The sequence below is a fragment of the Emydura macquarii genome, unplaced genomic scaffold (assembly GCF_026122565.2).
Source record: "Emydura macquarii macquarii isolate MOO-44397 ecotype Brisbane River unplaced genomic scaffold, CSIRO-AGI_Emac_v2 contig_2205, whole genome shotgun sequence".
In the NCBI taxonomy this organism is placed as follows: Eukaryota; Metazoa; Chordata; order Testudines; family Chelidae; genus Emydura; species Emydura macquarii.
In genome coordinates this window covers 23,563,538-23,582,140 of record NW_027132342.1, presented here as the reverse complement: position 1 = coordinate 23,582,140, position 18,603 = coordinate 23,563,538, and the positions used below count along the sequence as shown (strand labels likewise).

At 38.0% G+C, this 18,603-nt stretch overlaps 1 protein-coding gene across 3 annotated transcripts in view; it reads right to left on the bottom strand.

The window, feature by feature from the left end:
- ANKS1B (ankyrin repeat and sterile alpha motif domain containing 1B) overlaps positions 1–18,603 on the bottom strand; it is a 736,922-nt gene that overhangs the window by 390,109 nt on the left and 328,210 nt on the right. For all 3 annotated transcript variants that reach the window (XM_067559741.1, XM_067559742.1, XM_067559740.1), the window contains one exon: positions 13,422–13,590. In XM_067559741.1, the coding sequence (XP_067415842.1) occupies positions 13,422–13,590 (169 nt within the window). The remainder of the gene's footprint in view (positions 1–13,421; positions 13,591–18,603) is intronic.

Here is an 18,603-nt window from a genome sequence, read left to right as displayed (position 1 = left end):
GAGAATACACTTATAAAGTTTGCAGATGATACCAACCTGGGAGGGGTTGCAAGCACTTTGGAGGACAGGAATAGAATTCAAAATATATTGACAAATTGGAGAAATGTTATTTAATTCAGACCATGAAATTCAATAAGGACAAATGCAAAGTATTCTACTCTGCTCAGCACTGATAAGGCCTCAAATTGAATATTGTATCCACTTCTGAGCACTACACTTCAGGAAAGATTTAGATAAACTGGAGAAAGTCCAAAGGAGACCAACAATGATTAAAAGTTTAGAAAACATGATCTATGAGGAAAGACTGAAAAAAAGAAATGGGTTTGTTTAGTCTGGAGAAGAGAAGAGTGAATGGGGATATGATCACAGTCTTCAAATACGTAAAAAGTTGTTATAAAGGGAAGGGTGACAAATTGTTCTCCCTAACCACCGAGGACAGGACATGAAGTAATGGGCTTAAATTGCAGCAAAGTAGTTTCAGGTTAGACAATAAGAAAAACTTCCTAACTGTAAGGATAGTTAAGAACTGGAACAGATTACCTCAGGAGGTTGTGAATCTCGGTAACTGGAGGTTTTAAAGAACAGGTTAGACAAACACCTGTCAGAAATGGTCTAGGTAATATTTAGCTCTGCCTCAGTGCAGGGAACTGAACTAGATGACCTATCAAGGTCCCTTCCAGTCCTACATAGCTGTGATTCTATATGGCTGCTTTTTGAAAGATGCTGTGGAGGTTGCCTGAGCTCCTCCTGGAGTGACCTCTGAGAGAAGCAAAAATGATTTAATTTAGCCATTTCAGTACAGACTCCTAAGCAGTCTGATAATCACAGAAATAATCTTTGACAAGATGATAGCACAAAGGATAACCTGAGATAAAAAGTCTTGGTGAAGATCTAAAAGATCTACTCCTCTCATATAGAATGCCAAAGTCTGTCTGTCTGTCCAACATATAAAGCTTACCATCTTCCTCATTTAGAATAAATATAGGCAGATGAAGCTGCTGGTTCAGATGAAAATCTGTGACAGTTTCTGGATGAAAATTGGGATTTGTTTGAGCGATACTTTGTCTGGATAGAACTCTGTACAAGATAGAACCCCCTCCCGCTCCAGGGCTTGCATTTCCCCAATTCTTCTTGCAGATGTAATTGCACTACAAATACCATCTTCATAGACAAATGTAACAATGAGCACATTGCCATTGGTTTGAAAGGCAGATCCATTGAGGCAGATCAGACTAAGTTAAGATCCACCTTGAAAAGAACCTTCAAAAAGACCCTTGTAACAGTCACATGAGGAGAAAAAATATGAATGGCCCTCTGTCAGAAGGTGGTGCACATAGGTGGCCACAAAGTGAACTGTGACTGAACTAAATTGAAAGACAGATATTTATTCTTGAGTAAGTATTCTAGAAGATCAGAGTATCCTGTGGAAGAGTAATCAGATGCTGACAAAGACAATGATGAAAAGGAACATTCTAGGTCTAGCAGTGGGACAACAGAGAAAGCAGTCAATAATTGAACCACAGTTCTAGATGTACTTGGTATCACAGATAGAGATGGCCTTGATGCCACTGATGTTAGAGTCAAAGAAATCAATGGGAACTCACACTCTTGCCTGATCTGCAGGTCCCTTTGTACCATGTATGTTGTCAGTACTGTAAAATGGAGAGGAGTAAAAAGTGGAGCTGGGATTGAAGAGTCAGAAGTGCTGTTATTATCAGTACTGATATAATTGGTATCAGAGTAGTGGTCCCAAGGAATGCCAAGGAAGCTGTACTGGAGGTTGATGGCATTAAGAGTTAAGCAGAGACAGCAATATGAGTCAGAACTAGTGCAGCCATAGTTTGCATATACTGTTTCAGTGCTGAAGCCTCAGTACCAAGATCTTCAATGGTAACCACATTGTCTCTGTACATCTCAAATGGTATGGGGAAACCATTCTCTCAAAGAACACCTTTGTTGGGGATCTATTTCTAACCTCCAAGCTATGTGCCTTTTTGCAGAAAGTTTATCATTGGACTTACTTGAGTTTGGAGCTGAAGTTTGATGAGGCATGAGAGGTGGTAGAGCTTGTGCTGACTGGGACATTACTGCAAATAGGCATTTCACACACAGGGGGTGAGACACACCGAGATCTGATGCCAGTCTCATAGATCTGTCCATTAAAAACATTTGAAGGTGGGCTGCCTTGGATTTAAACATCATCACACATTTACCAGGGATTTATGATTTCCCCCAAACTAAACAAGCATCTTGTGTCCCCATCATTAATAAGCATAGCCATCTTGCATGAGGGGTAGTATTTCAATCTGTGGGATATAGGATTAACTATCCCTACACCCCGGTACCAAGAAATAACAAATATAAAATGTCTGGTCTAAAGGAAACCTCTTTCTTCTGCCTGGCACAGGCCTGTGAGGAGTATGTGAGCTGGCAACAGCTAACTGGCACCTTGCAAAGCGAAAGAAATAAAAGGCCAGCAAGCAGGTGGGAGGCGCCTCATGGATCTCCATCATGTGCTTGTCTACAGGTCACAATGGTCATGCTCAAGCAGAGTACTGGATAGCACTGATCTCTGGATTTGGAGGTCAGAAAGCAATATTCCCTGTCATGGAAAGCTGGCATGGCTGGGCTGAATTTGGTATTCGTCTGTGGAAATTTTCAATGGGAATGGCTCTTATAGTTGTAGCTAGATTTATCAGCATGCCAGAGCATGCTGGTTCACTTGTTAAATAAATTAAGAAGTGCAACAGTCACAAGACAGGTCTCAGATATATTTTTCCCCTGTTTTTCAAAAGGAAACCTATTAAAAGGTTTTGCCAATGGACAAATAATTAACCTAATTATCTCTTATACTAACTACTAACTGGGGAGGACTATACCCAAGAAAAACAAGACAGCAGTACATAAAGAACGGACAGCAAGCAGCTCCATCTTGAAACCAGAGATGTTACTGAGACATCCTTTATGTCCTTAGTGAAGGGCATGAGGACACTCTCAGGGTATATGCATAGCCACAATGGACACTGCTGGCCAAAAGACTTCGCTCTCAGGTGCATGCACACCATACATGGAATGTATATGTGAAGTCATTCAAAAGAGAACCTTAGCCTTGACTGCGTAATGTTTCAGAAACATCCTGAAAAGGCTGAAGTCTGTCTGTGCTTCAACAAAGAATTAAGCTGATGCAGGAAAAGTACTACATAGTTTTCCCTGATATCCCACATTATATTAGCACAGAAGTTGTAGTGAGCCATTTGATTTAATTTTGAACTCTAGCTAACCCTCTATGCTCTTTAAAAAGAAATATGAAGCTTCTGGTTCACTTTATTTAGCCCATTAAAAATAGAGATAAAAAAATTGTTTCCCTGCTTGGGGTTGAATCATTTACCAGTAAAAAAAATGGAAGTCCTCAGTCATTTTCGTTACCTTTGGAAAGATTCTAGTGAATGGTCATTAAGATGATTAGAGCAAGTGAGGGTAGCACTATAGCTGGATGTGAAGGAACTGTGACTGAAGAGAAAAGTATAAATGTAGCTGAGTTGGGAGTACACAAACTAGGGAGAAAGAAGAGGAAAGAAAAGATTTGCCCTCCTCCACACAAAGGATTAAGGGGAAAAGGGAACCAAGAGTAACGTGTTGGTACTAGTTAGTCTGTAGAAGGATAGATGGATGTGATTTTTTTCAGTTGGTCAATAGAAAAAACTCAGAGACTGAAGGTTTTTTTAAAAAATACATGCTTAGCAGGTTTTTGCCAGTTCTTTTTTCTCCAGTCATCTCACATATGTCACACAAACATAACTGATAAGCAGAAAGCTTTTAAAAAAGTTATAAGCAATCTGTCTTCTCCAAACAAGGAGAAGAATCTGAAAAATCTATCAAAATAAGAATAAGTAGGCAGGATAGTTACAGGAGAAAAATATATATTGAATATAAATTGCATAGAATATTCTAACTTATAATGAAAGGTTGTTTAAATGTATTCACAACAGACAGAAGAGAGAGAAATCTGGACTACTCATACCATAGTGGATAAACTGAGATTGTTTACTAAAAGGTTTTTTTCTCTCTGAGGTGCTTTTACAGTTATTTTTCTCTCTGAGGCCCTTACATTTATTAATAATTGAAAAAAACATAATTGTATTGCTTTTGCAGCTTTCACTCTCAAGGCCTTCACTTCACATTGACAACTCCTCTGGATGAGGAAATTCAGAAGAGACTTCCTCATTAGGCTTGGTCAATCTTTTTCCCCAAATGGCCACAGGGATTGTAAGAGAACAATGCAAGGCAGGCTGGCTGCCTGCCTATGGACTGAGTGATCTGTCTCTGCAGTGTTCCCACTCCATGACAACCTAGTTATAAGGTTATTTTATTTCTAGCTTGACAAGAGCAGCAGCAAGTAGAGAGTTGGCTGAGACAACAGCAGGGCAAAATTTGAGTATTGTACATAACTACTAGGAATGTAGAAATGATTAACAATTGACTCAAGGGTAAATGAAAATTTAAGTTTGAACTCAATTCTCTTATGATTCTTTTCTTCGTTGCTGAAACTGTGCATTACAGATACATATACAACTGAAATACTTGCTTGAGATATTTGTAATAATAATTGTATCCATAACGTATTCCTCCCTAGAAGTAATTTTCTATTCTACATAGGTCCTTTTATTGCATTTATCACTGTAGTATCTGAGTAACTTCCAGTAGTGCATTGAGCAATGTGAAAGGTTAAAAAAACTTGGCATTTTTAGTCCTGAGAAAAGAAGACTGAGGGGAGACCTGATAACAGTCTTCAAATACGTTAACGCTGTTATAAAGCTGTTCTTCATGTCCGCTGAAGGGAGGATAAGAAGTAATGGGCTTAATCTGCAGTAAGAAAGATTTAGCTTAGATATTAGGAAAGCTTTCTAAAGATAAGAATAGTTAAATGATGGAATAGGCTTCCAAGGGCAGTTATTCCAAGGGAATCTCCATCATTGGAGGTTTTTAAAAACAAAAAACAGGATGGACAAACAGCTGTCAGGGATGGACTACATTTACTTGGTCCTGCCACAGTGCAGGGGACTGGACTTAATGACTTCTTGAGGTCCCTTCCAAGCCTACCTTTCTGTGATTCTATGTGACTACATCTGTCACATGTGGTTCACTCTCTCATCGTTTCCCTGGGGTAGAAGTGTGCATAGTGGAGTGCTTTGTTTTGGAATTTTTTATATGTATAATACACACACATACAGAACTATGTGTTTATGCTAGAGAAGGCAAGGTAAAAAAAAAAAAAGTGCCTTGCATTTAGAGTGCAAGGTGATGAGGATTGTGATGGCTCACAGTTCCTGTTGGAGTTTTTCCACATTCTTGAGCTGGTCCCTGAGAAAGCACTATCTCCTGCATTATTATATGCTATATTTCATTGTTTAATCTGGTGTTTTGTTTTTTGTCCTAGGATGAAGGCCTAGGATTCTATCAGGGCACTCTTTTTCAAAATTAAGTGCCCTTCCATGCATTTCATTAGGAGTTTTCACCTGCGTAGCCAGCTCTTGATTCCGACCTCACTTGATTCATGGTAAGTATAAAGGGAAAATAAAGATCAAGCACACTCGAACATGCAAGTTTGAGTAAAACATAACTACACTCACATTACTCAGCACATGATTGTGACCTTCAGATGGGTTGCAACTGTACTTGGAGTTAGGGGTGTAATTCCCAGCTTGAATCGAAATACTCAAGGTAGCTCTCATCAAGCTAGCATTCTAAAAATAGAAGTGTAGCTGTGGAAGCATGAACAGTGGCGAGCAGCAGCATTGGCAAGCTACCTGTGTACAAACCTGGACGCCAAGGGTATATGCTTGGGGCCACTAGCCAATGCTGCCACTAGCCACTGCCTGTACTACCGGGACTGAGTTACTGTTTTTAGCATGCTAGCTCAATGAGAGCAAATGTGAGGATGACTACATGAGCCAGAAATCACATCCCCAGCTCCAACAGCAGATGAAGCAAAGGTCAGAAGGTTCATGAGTTTTATCTGAGAAAATGTCAAATGTTCATGTCAGTTCTCATTTTATCTGCACCTCCATATTAGAACACTTATTAGAAGCCCAGAATGATAATATACTTTCATTGCTTGAATATGCCTACTTTAAACCAACCTATTTTAATACTGAGAGTTCTGTGGCACTTTAAAGACTAACAAATTTAATATTTGTAGACATAAGCTTTCGAGAGACTTCAGCTCTCTTCTTCAGATTCAGAGAGCTGAAGTCTCTCGAAAGCTTATGTCTACAAATATTAAATTTGTTAGTCTTTAAAGTGCCACAGAACTCTCGTTGTTTTTGCTGTATACAGACTAACACGGCTACCCTTCTGGAACTATTTTAACACTGGTTTAACAATCAGAATAACTGTATGATTCTGGTAACAAGTACACTCTGAGGGCAGGTCTGCACTAGAAGCGCAACATCAGCACAGCAGCATGCTGATGGGAGAATGCTCTCCCGTCGACATAATTACCCCACCTCCGCAAGAGGCGGAAGCTATATCAGCGGGAAAACATCTTCCAGTGATATAGCACTGGCATGGACAGCGCTAAGGTCGCTGTAACTTGTGTTACTCAAGGGGATGTCTTTTTCACATGCCTAAGCAACGTAAGTTAGATCGACTTAAGCAATAGTATAGGCCTGCTCTGAGTGCAGAGGAATCCTGAGCAACTGTTACCACAGTTCAGTCCATCACAGACTTATATTCTTATCTCTGACTTAAATGAAGGCATTGACAGAAGGATTTCACCTTATTTTTACTAGGTTTTACTAGGAGAGCTAGATAATGAATTGTTATATACCTTATGTGGGAGACAAATAGCTATGTATCACCTAAAAGATAGTGAAGATTCTTTTGACACTCAAGAATATGGGACTTATAGACCTAAAGTAAGTACATTTTCAATTAAAACGTACTGCAAAATGCTCCTGCAGAGACATAATATATTGCCTTAGGAGAGACTTGAATCTTGCAGTTCCAAATGAGCTATCCCTTCCTCGCTTAAGAGAACTCCTATTACATTTTTTTCAGGGATCTTGCAGTATCTTACTAGACTGAGCTTTGCCTGACATTCTTCTTTGTATAATTAGATTTAATATTGACATTAAAAATAATAATATCCTGCTTTGTCAAAAAGATGTTCTTACCAAATTGGAGGATCTGAAGGCAATAATAATAATTAATATTATGACCTTCCATTTAAGTATTATTGCCACAATCATTCAAAGATACCTCAATTTCTCCATTCCCAAGGGGTAAACTGTGCCCCTACCTTACATTGCTGTACACAAGCAGGGGGGCAGGTATGAAGGAAGTAAGAAGCCCACACAAGGAGAGTCCGGAAGTCTCTCTCCCTGGCCTTCTTTACAAAAGGCCCTTTAAATGGATGTCACAAAACAAAGCCGTTTGGAGAGGCATTGCCTCTCTCTGAGGAATGATGCCTGCCTTAGGTAGTCTGTCTCTATACTGCCTCTTACTATTGTCTCCTATCAGGCACATTTTAGACCTTTGAGATTAGTGGCTCCTGTGTGAAAGAAGGGAGAAGAAAATTTGAGAGTCCTGGGATTTATATGGGCACTCAGTTCATTCTTGGGAATAAATCTGGGGGAAAGGCACACAGCATTTACAATTTAAAAGGCTCAAGTCAGCATGACCTGACTGAAGGATTAAAAAATCATGGTGTGTTGCAGTCAGGTGTGGGGTGGAAGAAGTAGTCTACCAGATTACCCCTACAGAAAAAAAAACCCTGGATTGGGCCTTCAACTCTTTTTCTTCATCTGGTAGGAAGATTTTAGTTAAGGACTTTGTATGTTCATTAACTTAAAAAATATTCAGATTCCATCTGGGATGAGGAATGGGCAGTGGTTCAGCTGTTTATTTTATTTTTTAATGCATTTAATGAATACATAAAAATGAAAAAAATGTTAATGGTATAAAAGAGCCCAGATAGCCAACGCATATGCAAAACTAATCTTTTAAGGGAGGTATTTGAGGAAGGAGATCTTAGTTAAAAGGTTCCATTGGTTGTTACTGATTTTGTTTATATGTTTAATTGTGCTTTTAAAATGATCGTCAAAGATGCCTAAAGCTTGGGATAAGGTCATTTTTGTCTGCGTTATAAATCTTAATTAAAAAAATAAAACGATTGGAGATAAATGTAGAACTATAGCCTACATAAAATCTCCAAATAGCCGTCAGGTTAAAAGGAAGTGTACCACCATGAAAGCATAATAAGGAAGCAAGAAGTACTATAGCTCCTATATACTTTAGTTATTACAGAAAATTAAACTATACAATAATGTATATTAAAAGAAAGATACTGATTACAATCAACTTATAACATTACAGTCTAGCCTACATAAAACAAACATACTAAGCAAAGTTAAAGCAAATATTCAGGTTAAAAGCATTGAAGAAGAAATGTGGAACATCAGAAATGTTCAGAAATCCATTATCCAACTCTAATCAATTTTCTATTTCTTCCCTCTGATTGCCTGTTTTCAAGCACTCCAGACATGCTTAGATTCATTGGAGTTGTACAAATAAACTTCTGATCACTAGAAATAATCTGTAATATGGCAGGGATAAAAATATCTATGAACCCAAATAATAAAAAAATGCCATTCAAGTAAATTATTTTCTGCTGATCTTGAATAGACTTGGCATATCCATGAATACATGTATGATCTTGGTTTGATAAAATATGTCCTTTTTTCAAAACTGAAGACATAAGCTTTTCCTTATCCTCAGGAGAGGAGACAGAGAGAATTATCATTGCCAGAAAGTGTCTATTTTTTAAAATTTTCACTGGACTGGCTCTCATTCTTTGTTTATTGTAGAAAAGTTTGATGCCAGGGAATATTTGTCCAGTAATGTATAAAAATGGTTAAACATTACTTTTTATCTGTCTATAGTATTAGAGACAGATGGAATTTTTTCAAATCAATTGTCACTATCTAAAAATATCATTTATCAACAACAAATTCTATATCTTTCAGATTTTCTCAAAAAAAGATTTTAATAGACTCTTGTGTTTGATTAAGGCAGATGTGTCACAGGAAAAAGAGATACTGCGGAGGCCAGCAACAATTGCCCGGTCTGTCACGTGTAACTGTCTATCCATTATAAATTCCTGCTGATGCTAGTCCCATAATCCTGTAAACGCAGGATTAAATATCCATTTAACTTTTACACCTCAGCAACCCCTTTCATCTCAATCTCCATAGAAAAATCTGAATTTCACTTACAGTATCAGGGTGAGTTATTAGAAGAACAGAGGTCTGATTTTCCTCCGGTTATTCTGAATAACTGAGATTTTTGACACAGACTGCATTTGTAGAGAAATTCTTTTTGAGTGGAAAAAAATAACCAACAAAATATACTATTAAAATGCATAGAATATCTTATAACTGGAGCTGGATCTTGTTATAGGTTGTCCTAAAACCTTCAGATTTAGGAAAAGGTCAATTAGGAAAAGAATACTTTCCTATGGAATATTTTCCTATTTATGATTTGCTAATCAAGTACTAATACTTTGTTGAAGATCTGTTATTTTTAGAGGGGAATATTGAGGTTTCAATAGCATGGGTTCCATTCATCCCACGAGAGCCAGGAGGTGTCTCTAAGGGTGGAGTGTTCTTTACTGAGCAATGGAGTGAAGGAAAGGCAGAAGTGTTTGCAATAGTGCCCACCACTAGGGTTCTGGCAGGAAAGGAGAGCTGTAAATTGCAGTTGGGGTAGCCAACAAAGGCAGAAAAGACTATCCAAGGGACAAGCTGAATCAGAATATCCCACTGTTGCCACCTCTCTCAATTTTTTCACGTTTATGATATTTGGAATTTTTCTTAAAGCCCCTGGTGCTGGAATCACAAGAATGCATGAGAATCTCAGGTTTCATTTAATGAAAGTTAAGTTTCTAGCTGGCATGGTTATGGAGAAAACCTTGAAAACAAAGCCAGAAAGCAAATAAAAAGAACCAACAAATATTTTTTTAAAATCATGATTTTTAAACCAATGTTATAAGTTTTGAAATCTGACTCATGATTTTCAGGTGCTTGCAGGTTTTCTGTAAATTGGGGCTGGGAATTTTTTGACAAAATGTTTTTTGTTGAACAATGCTGATTCAAAAACAAAACATTTCAGCTAAAACTTAGTCAGGAAGGGTTTGAGGTCCAGGTTGGAATTTCTGGGCAGAGACAGAAAGCCCGTAAAGGCTAATAGCCCAGTGCTTCAGGCACTTATCTGGGATGCCAGAGACCCAGGTTTAAGTTCTAGCTCTGAACCAACTAGAGTGGGGATTTAAACCAGGGTCTCTCACACCAGAGGTGAGTGCCCTAACTACTGGGACACCTTCTGAGGTGGGCCTGCCAGTCTCGCTCACTGTTTTTTCACAAAATATTCAAAAGGTCTCAGTTTCGTTCCAATACAGAATGAAAATAAATGTCAAAATCTTATACAGCAGGTCAGATTAGATGATCACTGTGGTCCCTTCCAACCTTGGAATTTATTAATTTTTTTATGAAATGGAATTCTTGCTTTCTTGTCAGCTCTAGTTTTCCATACTGATATCTGCCACCCATACCATTAATGTCCCTTGCCAGCACCATGCAGTTCTACCTGCTGTTGTCTGTTCTGTACAGCTGCAGGCCCTTCCATTTGAGGGGAAAGATTTTGGGCTCCTCCATTGTCAGGGGGCTTGCACTCTGTATTACAGCTGCTTCAGTTAGCATAATCCATGGCTGAATCTAGCACTGTCTGTGTGTGTATGAGTCTTCTTTTTAAAAATATCAAGAAATACAATGTTGTGTTACGTTTGTCTAGCTGACCAGCAAGTTTTTTTCTCATGCTGTATCAGTCTAGATACACTAAATCAAAAGCTCATTACTGCAGTTATTCAAAGCTACCTTTGTGTTTCAGATGAACTGGTGACAAAATGGCCCTATTAACAATTCATGTAAACTCACTAAAGACAAATTACATGTCAGTAGCATTCAGCAAGTGGAGTTTGACTGAATCTCTCCTTTCATTGCAATTTTTGGTGGAAACAGACAGAATTTCATTTTCTCACTAATGCTATTACTTGAGAACAACAAATTCTTGAATTAGTTCTGAAGCAGAAAAAAAACAACAAAACTACAAAACATTGGACATGAAAATGTATCAATATGACTTGATATGCAAAATACACCTTAAGTGGCATATGATTAAATAATTGCATCCTGTAGTATGATGGGCCTTCAGCTACAATAGTTATAATTCTGAGTTATAGGATAATACTGTTTGGAAATAAAAGGATGTGCAACCTAAAACTAGTAGTGTTTCAAATAGGGTTTGCTTTTAAATCTTGGAGTTGTTTGACTCATGCTGTTTTTTCTCTAGAAGTCAGTATATTTTTATTATTTAATACAGACAGTTTGTTACATATTAGTTATATTTCACCATCCAATATACTTATCTAAACCAAATGTATTCTTTAAGATATGCATTTCTATAAAAGCTAATGAAGTGAAAGACAGTTTAAACCAAATCAAAGGATTTTAAATTATGTACATCAGCAGAGGCAGATACATGGCTAAAACAAAATAAGCTTATAAATAAATGAATTCTATAATCCTCTTAACTACAGTAACACTTCATAATAAGCACTTCCAATTAACAGGGAATATATATCATTTATCAGAAAGATTTTCCAGTATGTTTACATTTCCAAGTATTGTCCTCTTTTTGATATTACAAAGTAAAACAAATTTTAGTTCAATCGTTTTTAGCTTAACTGAAAGTGTTCTTGATGTAATAGTTTGTGTATGAAATTTTTTAAAATTATACTATTTAAGAGCTCATGCAGCGTGTTGGTGGCTATTTTTTTAAACTTACAATACACAGTTTTAGTTATATTGTTAAACTAAATTGTCAGTGTCGGATAACTTGATATAATATGCACAGAATAGGTGCAAAACATGAAAATAATTACATGTTAAGTACACTTTCAAGATAGGGTAGCACCTGTATATATTAAGAGTGGGTTCAATTTTTTACTTAAAGCAAGTATTCAACCTCTTTGTTTTGTATGAAAAATATAATGCAATTTATAGCACTATCTATGAGTAAAGATTGAATTCCCTAGGGATTTTCAACTGAATCTTTATTTAGTTTGAGTTAACTGAAACTGATTTTAAAATGGGACATTTAATAAATGTCCTGTATCTGACTTTTTTTTTTAACTTCATTTACTAATAAGTGGCTGGCTTCCTATCTTTCAAATTTTCCATTATTATTACAACTCATTGCCAGCTATCAGTGATTTACATTTGAAGAATTAGGTTGTCATTAAGCAAAGTTATTAATAATTGTTTCTATTCTTTCCATTATATTAACAACATTCCTCTTTTCAAAACATCTTCACAGTATAATACAAAACCTAAATCACAGCCTCAGGAACATAAGTAAATATTTAGGATTGATATGTGTTTGTGGGGGAAGCATGAACTCATAATTAAGGTCTTGGAAGGCAGATGAATGTGTTGCCTGTAGTGTGATTCTTTATCAGTTGGAGGCAGAAGGAAGTTCCTTGTGATAACGCAGAATCTGTCACTATCAGTGTAAATGTGCTCTGTGGGCATTAATGTACAGTATAGAAGCATCCATAACTTGGCATTTCCCTGCTTCTTAGTTTTTGCATTGGGAGGCAGGATGATTCACACTTAACCAACTTCAATCCCTTTTAAATAAAGTTTTTTTTATGGAATAAAGCTATATATAACAAATATCTAACAGATATGTACAGTATATTTAAAACAGAATAAGTATTACTCAATTGCAATAGTAGAAATAAGAAATTTGCCTTCCCTTCATCGTCCTTACTGAGGCAAATTTATAATTTCTAATTCAATTTATTTTCACTTAACCTAAAGTTCGTATTGTGGAATCAGGTTATTCCAAAGCAAACAGAAATTGTGAACCTCAAATATATTTTCCACATATACAATACCAATGTTTCATGCAATTATGTAAAAAGAATCTAAGCTTATAAAAACAATAAAATTCAGGAAAAGCTAATATATTGTAATGATAGTGGTAGGGTTTTGTGAGTTCACTTGTAGAGTTGCATGAAAAGTGTCAGACACAGGTTTGCACTTTTACAGTCAAACTTTTTTCCACCAGCCAAAGCTAGAAGTTGTGTCACTCTTTTGTTGGGGAAAAAAACATTTCATAGTAGAAACTGGCAATATTTGTACTATTAAAATTACATGGAACATTAACAAGCTCTATTCTGTTTTCTCATGAAAACCTTTCCAAGTACCAAAACCGAAATCTTGCTCAATTTATTTAGTACCCAAGGCCTCTCCTTTCCTAGCTTCAAAAAAAATTAAGCTTTATTTGTTTGGTTTTTTTACCTGGAAGTTCGCTCTCTTCAATTGATCCAATGGAAAAATTAGCTGGACTGATTGAAGGACTGGACGTAAAGCTTGCATATCCAATGGATGAGTTGATTTCAAAATAATCGTGGCTGTGATTTAGTCGGTGAAATTCCAGAGAAGATACTATTGATGTGCGCTGCTTGGGCTGGAAAAAAAAAGAGTTCAAAGTGTAACTCCAGACTTTAGACTATTTTTTCCCTATCTTTATTATTTGACATTCACCTCCACATACTTGGAGTTCATCTTTTTCTAAAAAATTTATTTATCCAAAGACAAGACGAGCTGTGATGACTTAGATCTAACTTTTTCTCCAAAATCTGAACATCAGTTTTGAATACTTGTCACCTTAATCACAGAAAACATATTTGCTTAGGAAGAGAACAGGCTTCTATAGGTTTACATACATTAATTGTAATACTTTTTTAAAAGACAGAAGGGCATTCCTTTCAGTAGCTAGATAGCTGGCTCTGAACTTTTGCTCCACTGACCATATATCTTGCAAAACATTTAGATCTATCTCATTGATGTCTAAATAACGAAAGTAGCAAACCAGTGATAATAGTAGATAGATTCCATTCAGCATGGTCAGGCAGCCCCCTAATGTTTATTCATACAGGTGAGACTCTTAAATTTGACTGCAGGCCAGGCTGATCTTAATTAGTCAAAGACTCAAAGATCTAAGAGCTTATTTATAGCTAACGGGAAAATGTCAGCTTAAAAAACATATATTGGAAACACTCATTCCTTCACCTATGTCCATAATACTCTATATGATTAAAACTGGAAGTACAAAAATAGAGGTGGAGCTTTGGTTATCTTCTCAACATGCCTGGATAGCATAGCATATGTAGTGATCATTTGAAGAAAAAAATCTGCTCCTGGTCAGGGTCCATAGCAGATGATTAACCCCAGGAGCAATGGGCTCTTCCTAGGACCATGTACTTACTCACCCCTTACTCAGAACAAGATGTTAAAGTACAATCTAGCCCAATTAAGTTGTTTTCACTTTTCTTTATGGTCCATTTCATATCTGAAGTTATTAATGCTGCAATGTTTGTATTACAATTATAGAAAACAGAATTTTTTTGGCTAAAAAGCAACTGTTTCCATTAGAATGTTAAAAAAATCTTGAACATGTAATTTGATTTAGGTTTTGTAAAAGTTTACTTGTTCAATAGCTAAATTTTGGACATAATTTGAATTGACTTGTCCTGTTAAAATTGAAAAAGTTGTGTAGGTAAGGAGAGGCACCCAGCTGGGACTCGTTTGCAGTCTGTGGAAGGGGATTAATTTCTTTAATAATCCAAAAAATAATTTATGCCTCGCAAGGCTCATTTCTAAAGCTAATAATTGCAGTGAAGAGTTTCATGAAGGGGGACAGACTCCAGCAACAAATAGCTTTGAGTAAGAGATACTGATATGGATCTGAGTCAAACTACTTCTGTGATCTGGTCAAAAACATTAATGTGTGCTAACAAAAGTGCACCATTTATTTTTGCTAAACTGATATTCACCAATGATATAATTACATTTAAAAGGGATATGTTGCAAGAAGGTTTCTCATCCATCAGATAAATATTCTTGCCCCATGTCTAAACAGTGGTTGGTTTTTGGGGTCTTGCAGCAGGTTAGTTTCTGTTGTTGAGTGAAGCTGATGTCCTGGAGCTAAGTCTGGTGTAATTGGTTTATTCACATAGATACATGACTCTAATTTTTCTCAAACTAAGACAGGCCCAACCTAGGGTGATCAGATGTCCTGATTTTATAGGGACGGTCCTGATATTTGGGGCTTTTTCTTATATAGGCACCTATTACTCCCCACCCCCTGTCCTGGTACCGCATGGGCAGTGACAGTTCAGGCTTTGCACTTGTGCCTTCCCATGAGCCTCTATTTTGACCTGGAGGGATCACCACGCCTGTTTCATTCCCAGCCTAATTATTACTCCTGTGGGAATTCTGCATCACTGTGCAATGCAGAATTTGCAGAGAATTAAAGTTCTGTGCAAAATTTCACTTTTTCCTGCAGAATTGGTGCTGCAGGGCTGCTAGCTGCCACTAGAGGCTGCTGGACCCAGCAGAGCCTGACTTCCCAGCTCACAGTGCACCTACGCGGGAGGCATGAGAGGGCTGCGATTTCCAGATTTCCAGTTCCACTTGGTCAGATGGTGTGGTCAGGCCCCTTCTCTGCACAGTAGTTGCCAGAGCAGGTGAGCTGTGCCCTCAGAAAGAGGCAGGAGCAACTGCTGGGAGTTGCTGCTTTCCACGAGGAAAGACTGAGGGTAATCGAGGGGGCCAGCTGGGGAAAAGGGAGGGCGTGACTTGAGCTGTTCTGGGGACGGCTGAATGTTTAAATTGTGCCTCTCCCCTCCCCACTATCAGCAGGTAAGGGTCATCTGTGCCCAGCGGGACAATAATGAGGTTGCACAGAGCAGAGCCTGTGGCTGAGCTCTGGGGAGAATGGATGCAGGTGTCTGGCCCTGCGGTTGGGCTCTGGGGGGAGGAAGGGGCGAGTGTCTTGGCTGGGGGGGCCCACATAACCCCCTCCAACACCCTCAAATACCCTCCCAGTACACACACACCCCTCCATTGTCCCCCATATACCCCATCTAGCACCCTCCAAATACCCCCTCCCACTCCACACACCCTACCAACACCCCCCAACTGTACATCTCCCCACTTCAGCTCCTTCTCCCCGCAGCAATATCCTCTATTTGGGAACATGAAATATGGTAACCCTACAGGGGCAATGCGAAAAAATGAGAATTGACTAAAAGACTGGAGGGACAGAGCTTTCGCCCCAAGATGTGCCCAGCTGGCATGTGTGATACACACAGAGTGAGGCACCCAACAAAAGTATGACAGAGAAACAGGAACGGAGTTGTCATACGGGTTTCTTTAACTTTCTACTCCTGGGGAATCCTTTTTGTTGTCTGTATTGTTACCAATATATTTGCTGACAGGTATTGTGAAATAAATTACCAAAATAATTGAAACTGGCATGTTTACACTGTGCTATTTTGACAAATAAAATATGCAGAACTTTAAAATATTGTGTTCAGAATTTAATTTTTTCACACAGAATTCCCTCAGGAGGAAATTATTGAGCTTAGCAGCAACAACGGTGCCAACTGTTCATTAAATATATATCTGCTTATCAGGATCTGTACTGAGAGTATCAAATAGCCATCAGATGGTAACAACTTTTGGTCCCTACTGAACTGGGTTTCATTCAGTCTAGTCATCTAGAGATGGAAAGACTTGATTGTCCCATTTGTTCTTCAAACATCAAAATAAATGAACAAGTAGAAGAAACACTGTCCTTTTAATTAGCTACATTAGTTTTTTCATAGCTTTGGATGTTAAAATTTCATATAACCTTATCTCAAATTATAAATGTGACTAAAATTAAAGGTAAATAAGGCAGGCAAGTTTCCGCATTCATATGAATATTCTTGTTTTTATTTTTTACCTTCTAACATATAATTCAGAGCAGCAGGCAGTAATTATACTGTATTTAGCAGAAAATATGTCCCAAGCAGCTACAAGAGGAGCTTATAACACCATGAGAATTTAAAAAATGAAAGAAGGATAAATAAATGTGTGCATTACTTTTTAACTATAAATTACTCTCTTCTAGAAGGGCAATAAACTCTAAAATTACATTTAATTTTACTGTCAATAAAAATATTCCTAGTGACTTCTGTTTCAACCAAAGAGATTCTGAATTAATACAGTGTGACCTCCTGCATGCTGCTCAGTCAGCTGGTCCACTCCTCCTCATTCCTCAGGATGGCCTGACAGTGTGTTAGCATACTTCCTTGACATCTGAGAGTTATTGACACACACAAGGAAGGCACAGATGTCATTGTCCCTTTATGTATTTTTGTGTGCATTGTGTATCCACGGTGCTTTCTGTTCCTACACATTCACAGTGTCTCTTCTGTTTGTTATCCCAGCTCCTCCTCCTCTGCTGAAGGAAGTAACCAAATGCCAGCAATCAGCTGTGCTGTTCTTCTCTCCTCTTCTGCTTTATCTCAGACCACCGCTTTGTTTGATACGAGTGAAGGCTGGGAGTGAAGGAGGGTACATATAGTGCTTCTCTCCTCTTCTTTGGGCCCCAGTTCTCATTTCTTAATTTCAGCCAGCCAGCCAACCAGCAGCAATGAGTTGTAAGGTGTGACATGTATTGCAGCTCTCCCACTGTTAGGAACTCAGTTGTCTCTAGACTCAGTCCCTGGCAAACCAACGAGCTCAGCCGGGCCCAATAAATCCATGACTGTGCTCCCCAGTTGGTCAGAAGAGCCAACAAATCATCATTTAAGCCTTGTAGCAACAGTAGTACTGTGGCTGCTCTTATGTATTCCACATTTGCACGTGTGCCAGGCCTGTTTCCTGTATAGCCCTTGTTCCAATCCTTACCAGCTCTGCCCCTAGTCCCTGCCTATCCCTGAGCTCCTGGCTCTGACTATGGCTTGCCTCCTAACCATGCCTCTGGCTCGACCTTTTGGTTCTGCTCTGACCATTAGGCCAGATTCCTGGCTCCAACCACTAGGTTGTACCATCTACACCTTGTTGTGTGACACTCACTTTGTTCTGATGCACTAAAGTTGTTGTGTCTTTGTGGATATTGTCCCCTTTGTGATGGATGGGACTAGATTCCAAAGATCCACAGTTAATCCTATCTTGGGAAAAGTGATGTCTGATTATATAAAGTGAGTTGGAAAATTTTGATAAACTACTTAAGGGACTGACTTTCAAGAAGAGATAATAAATGTAGAGGGCAGGCAAAAGAGCTATTTTGAGTCAGAAGGTGAAAAATTGGAGTTTGTTATAGAGCCCGATTTTCAGAAGAGTTCTTTCCAGTTATTCCACAATATCCAATTTAAAACAGTTCATAAATTAAATCTGGTCCCAATTATTTTTTAAAATCTGTCACTTAATGTGTAAAACATCAAAGAGTACTGAACATTTTCTAATGATGGTTTGAGTGTGTTTGGTGATTATCCAATTGATAGTGGTATAGTGGAGAACAATGGAAAAATTTACATTGCCAGTGCTGTACCTAATCTGTAGATACAGAGAAGATTTTAGCCTCAGATTATGAAAGGTTGCATATTCACAAACTTTATATGCATCATAGTCACTTAAAAAATGGCTG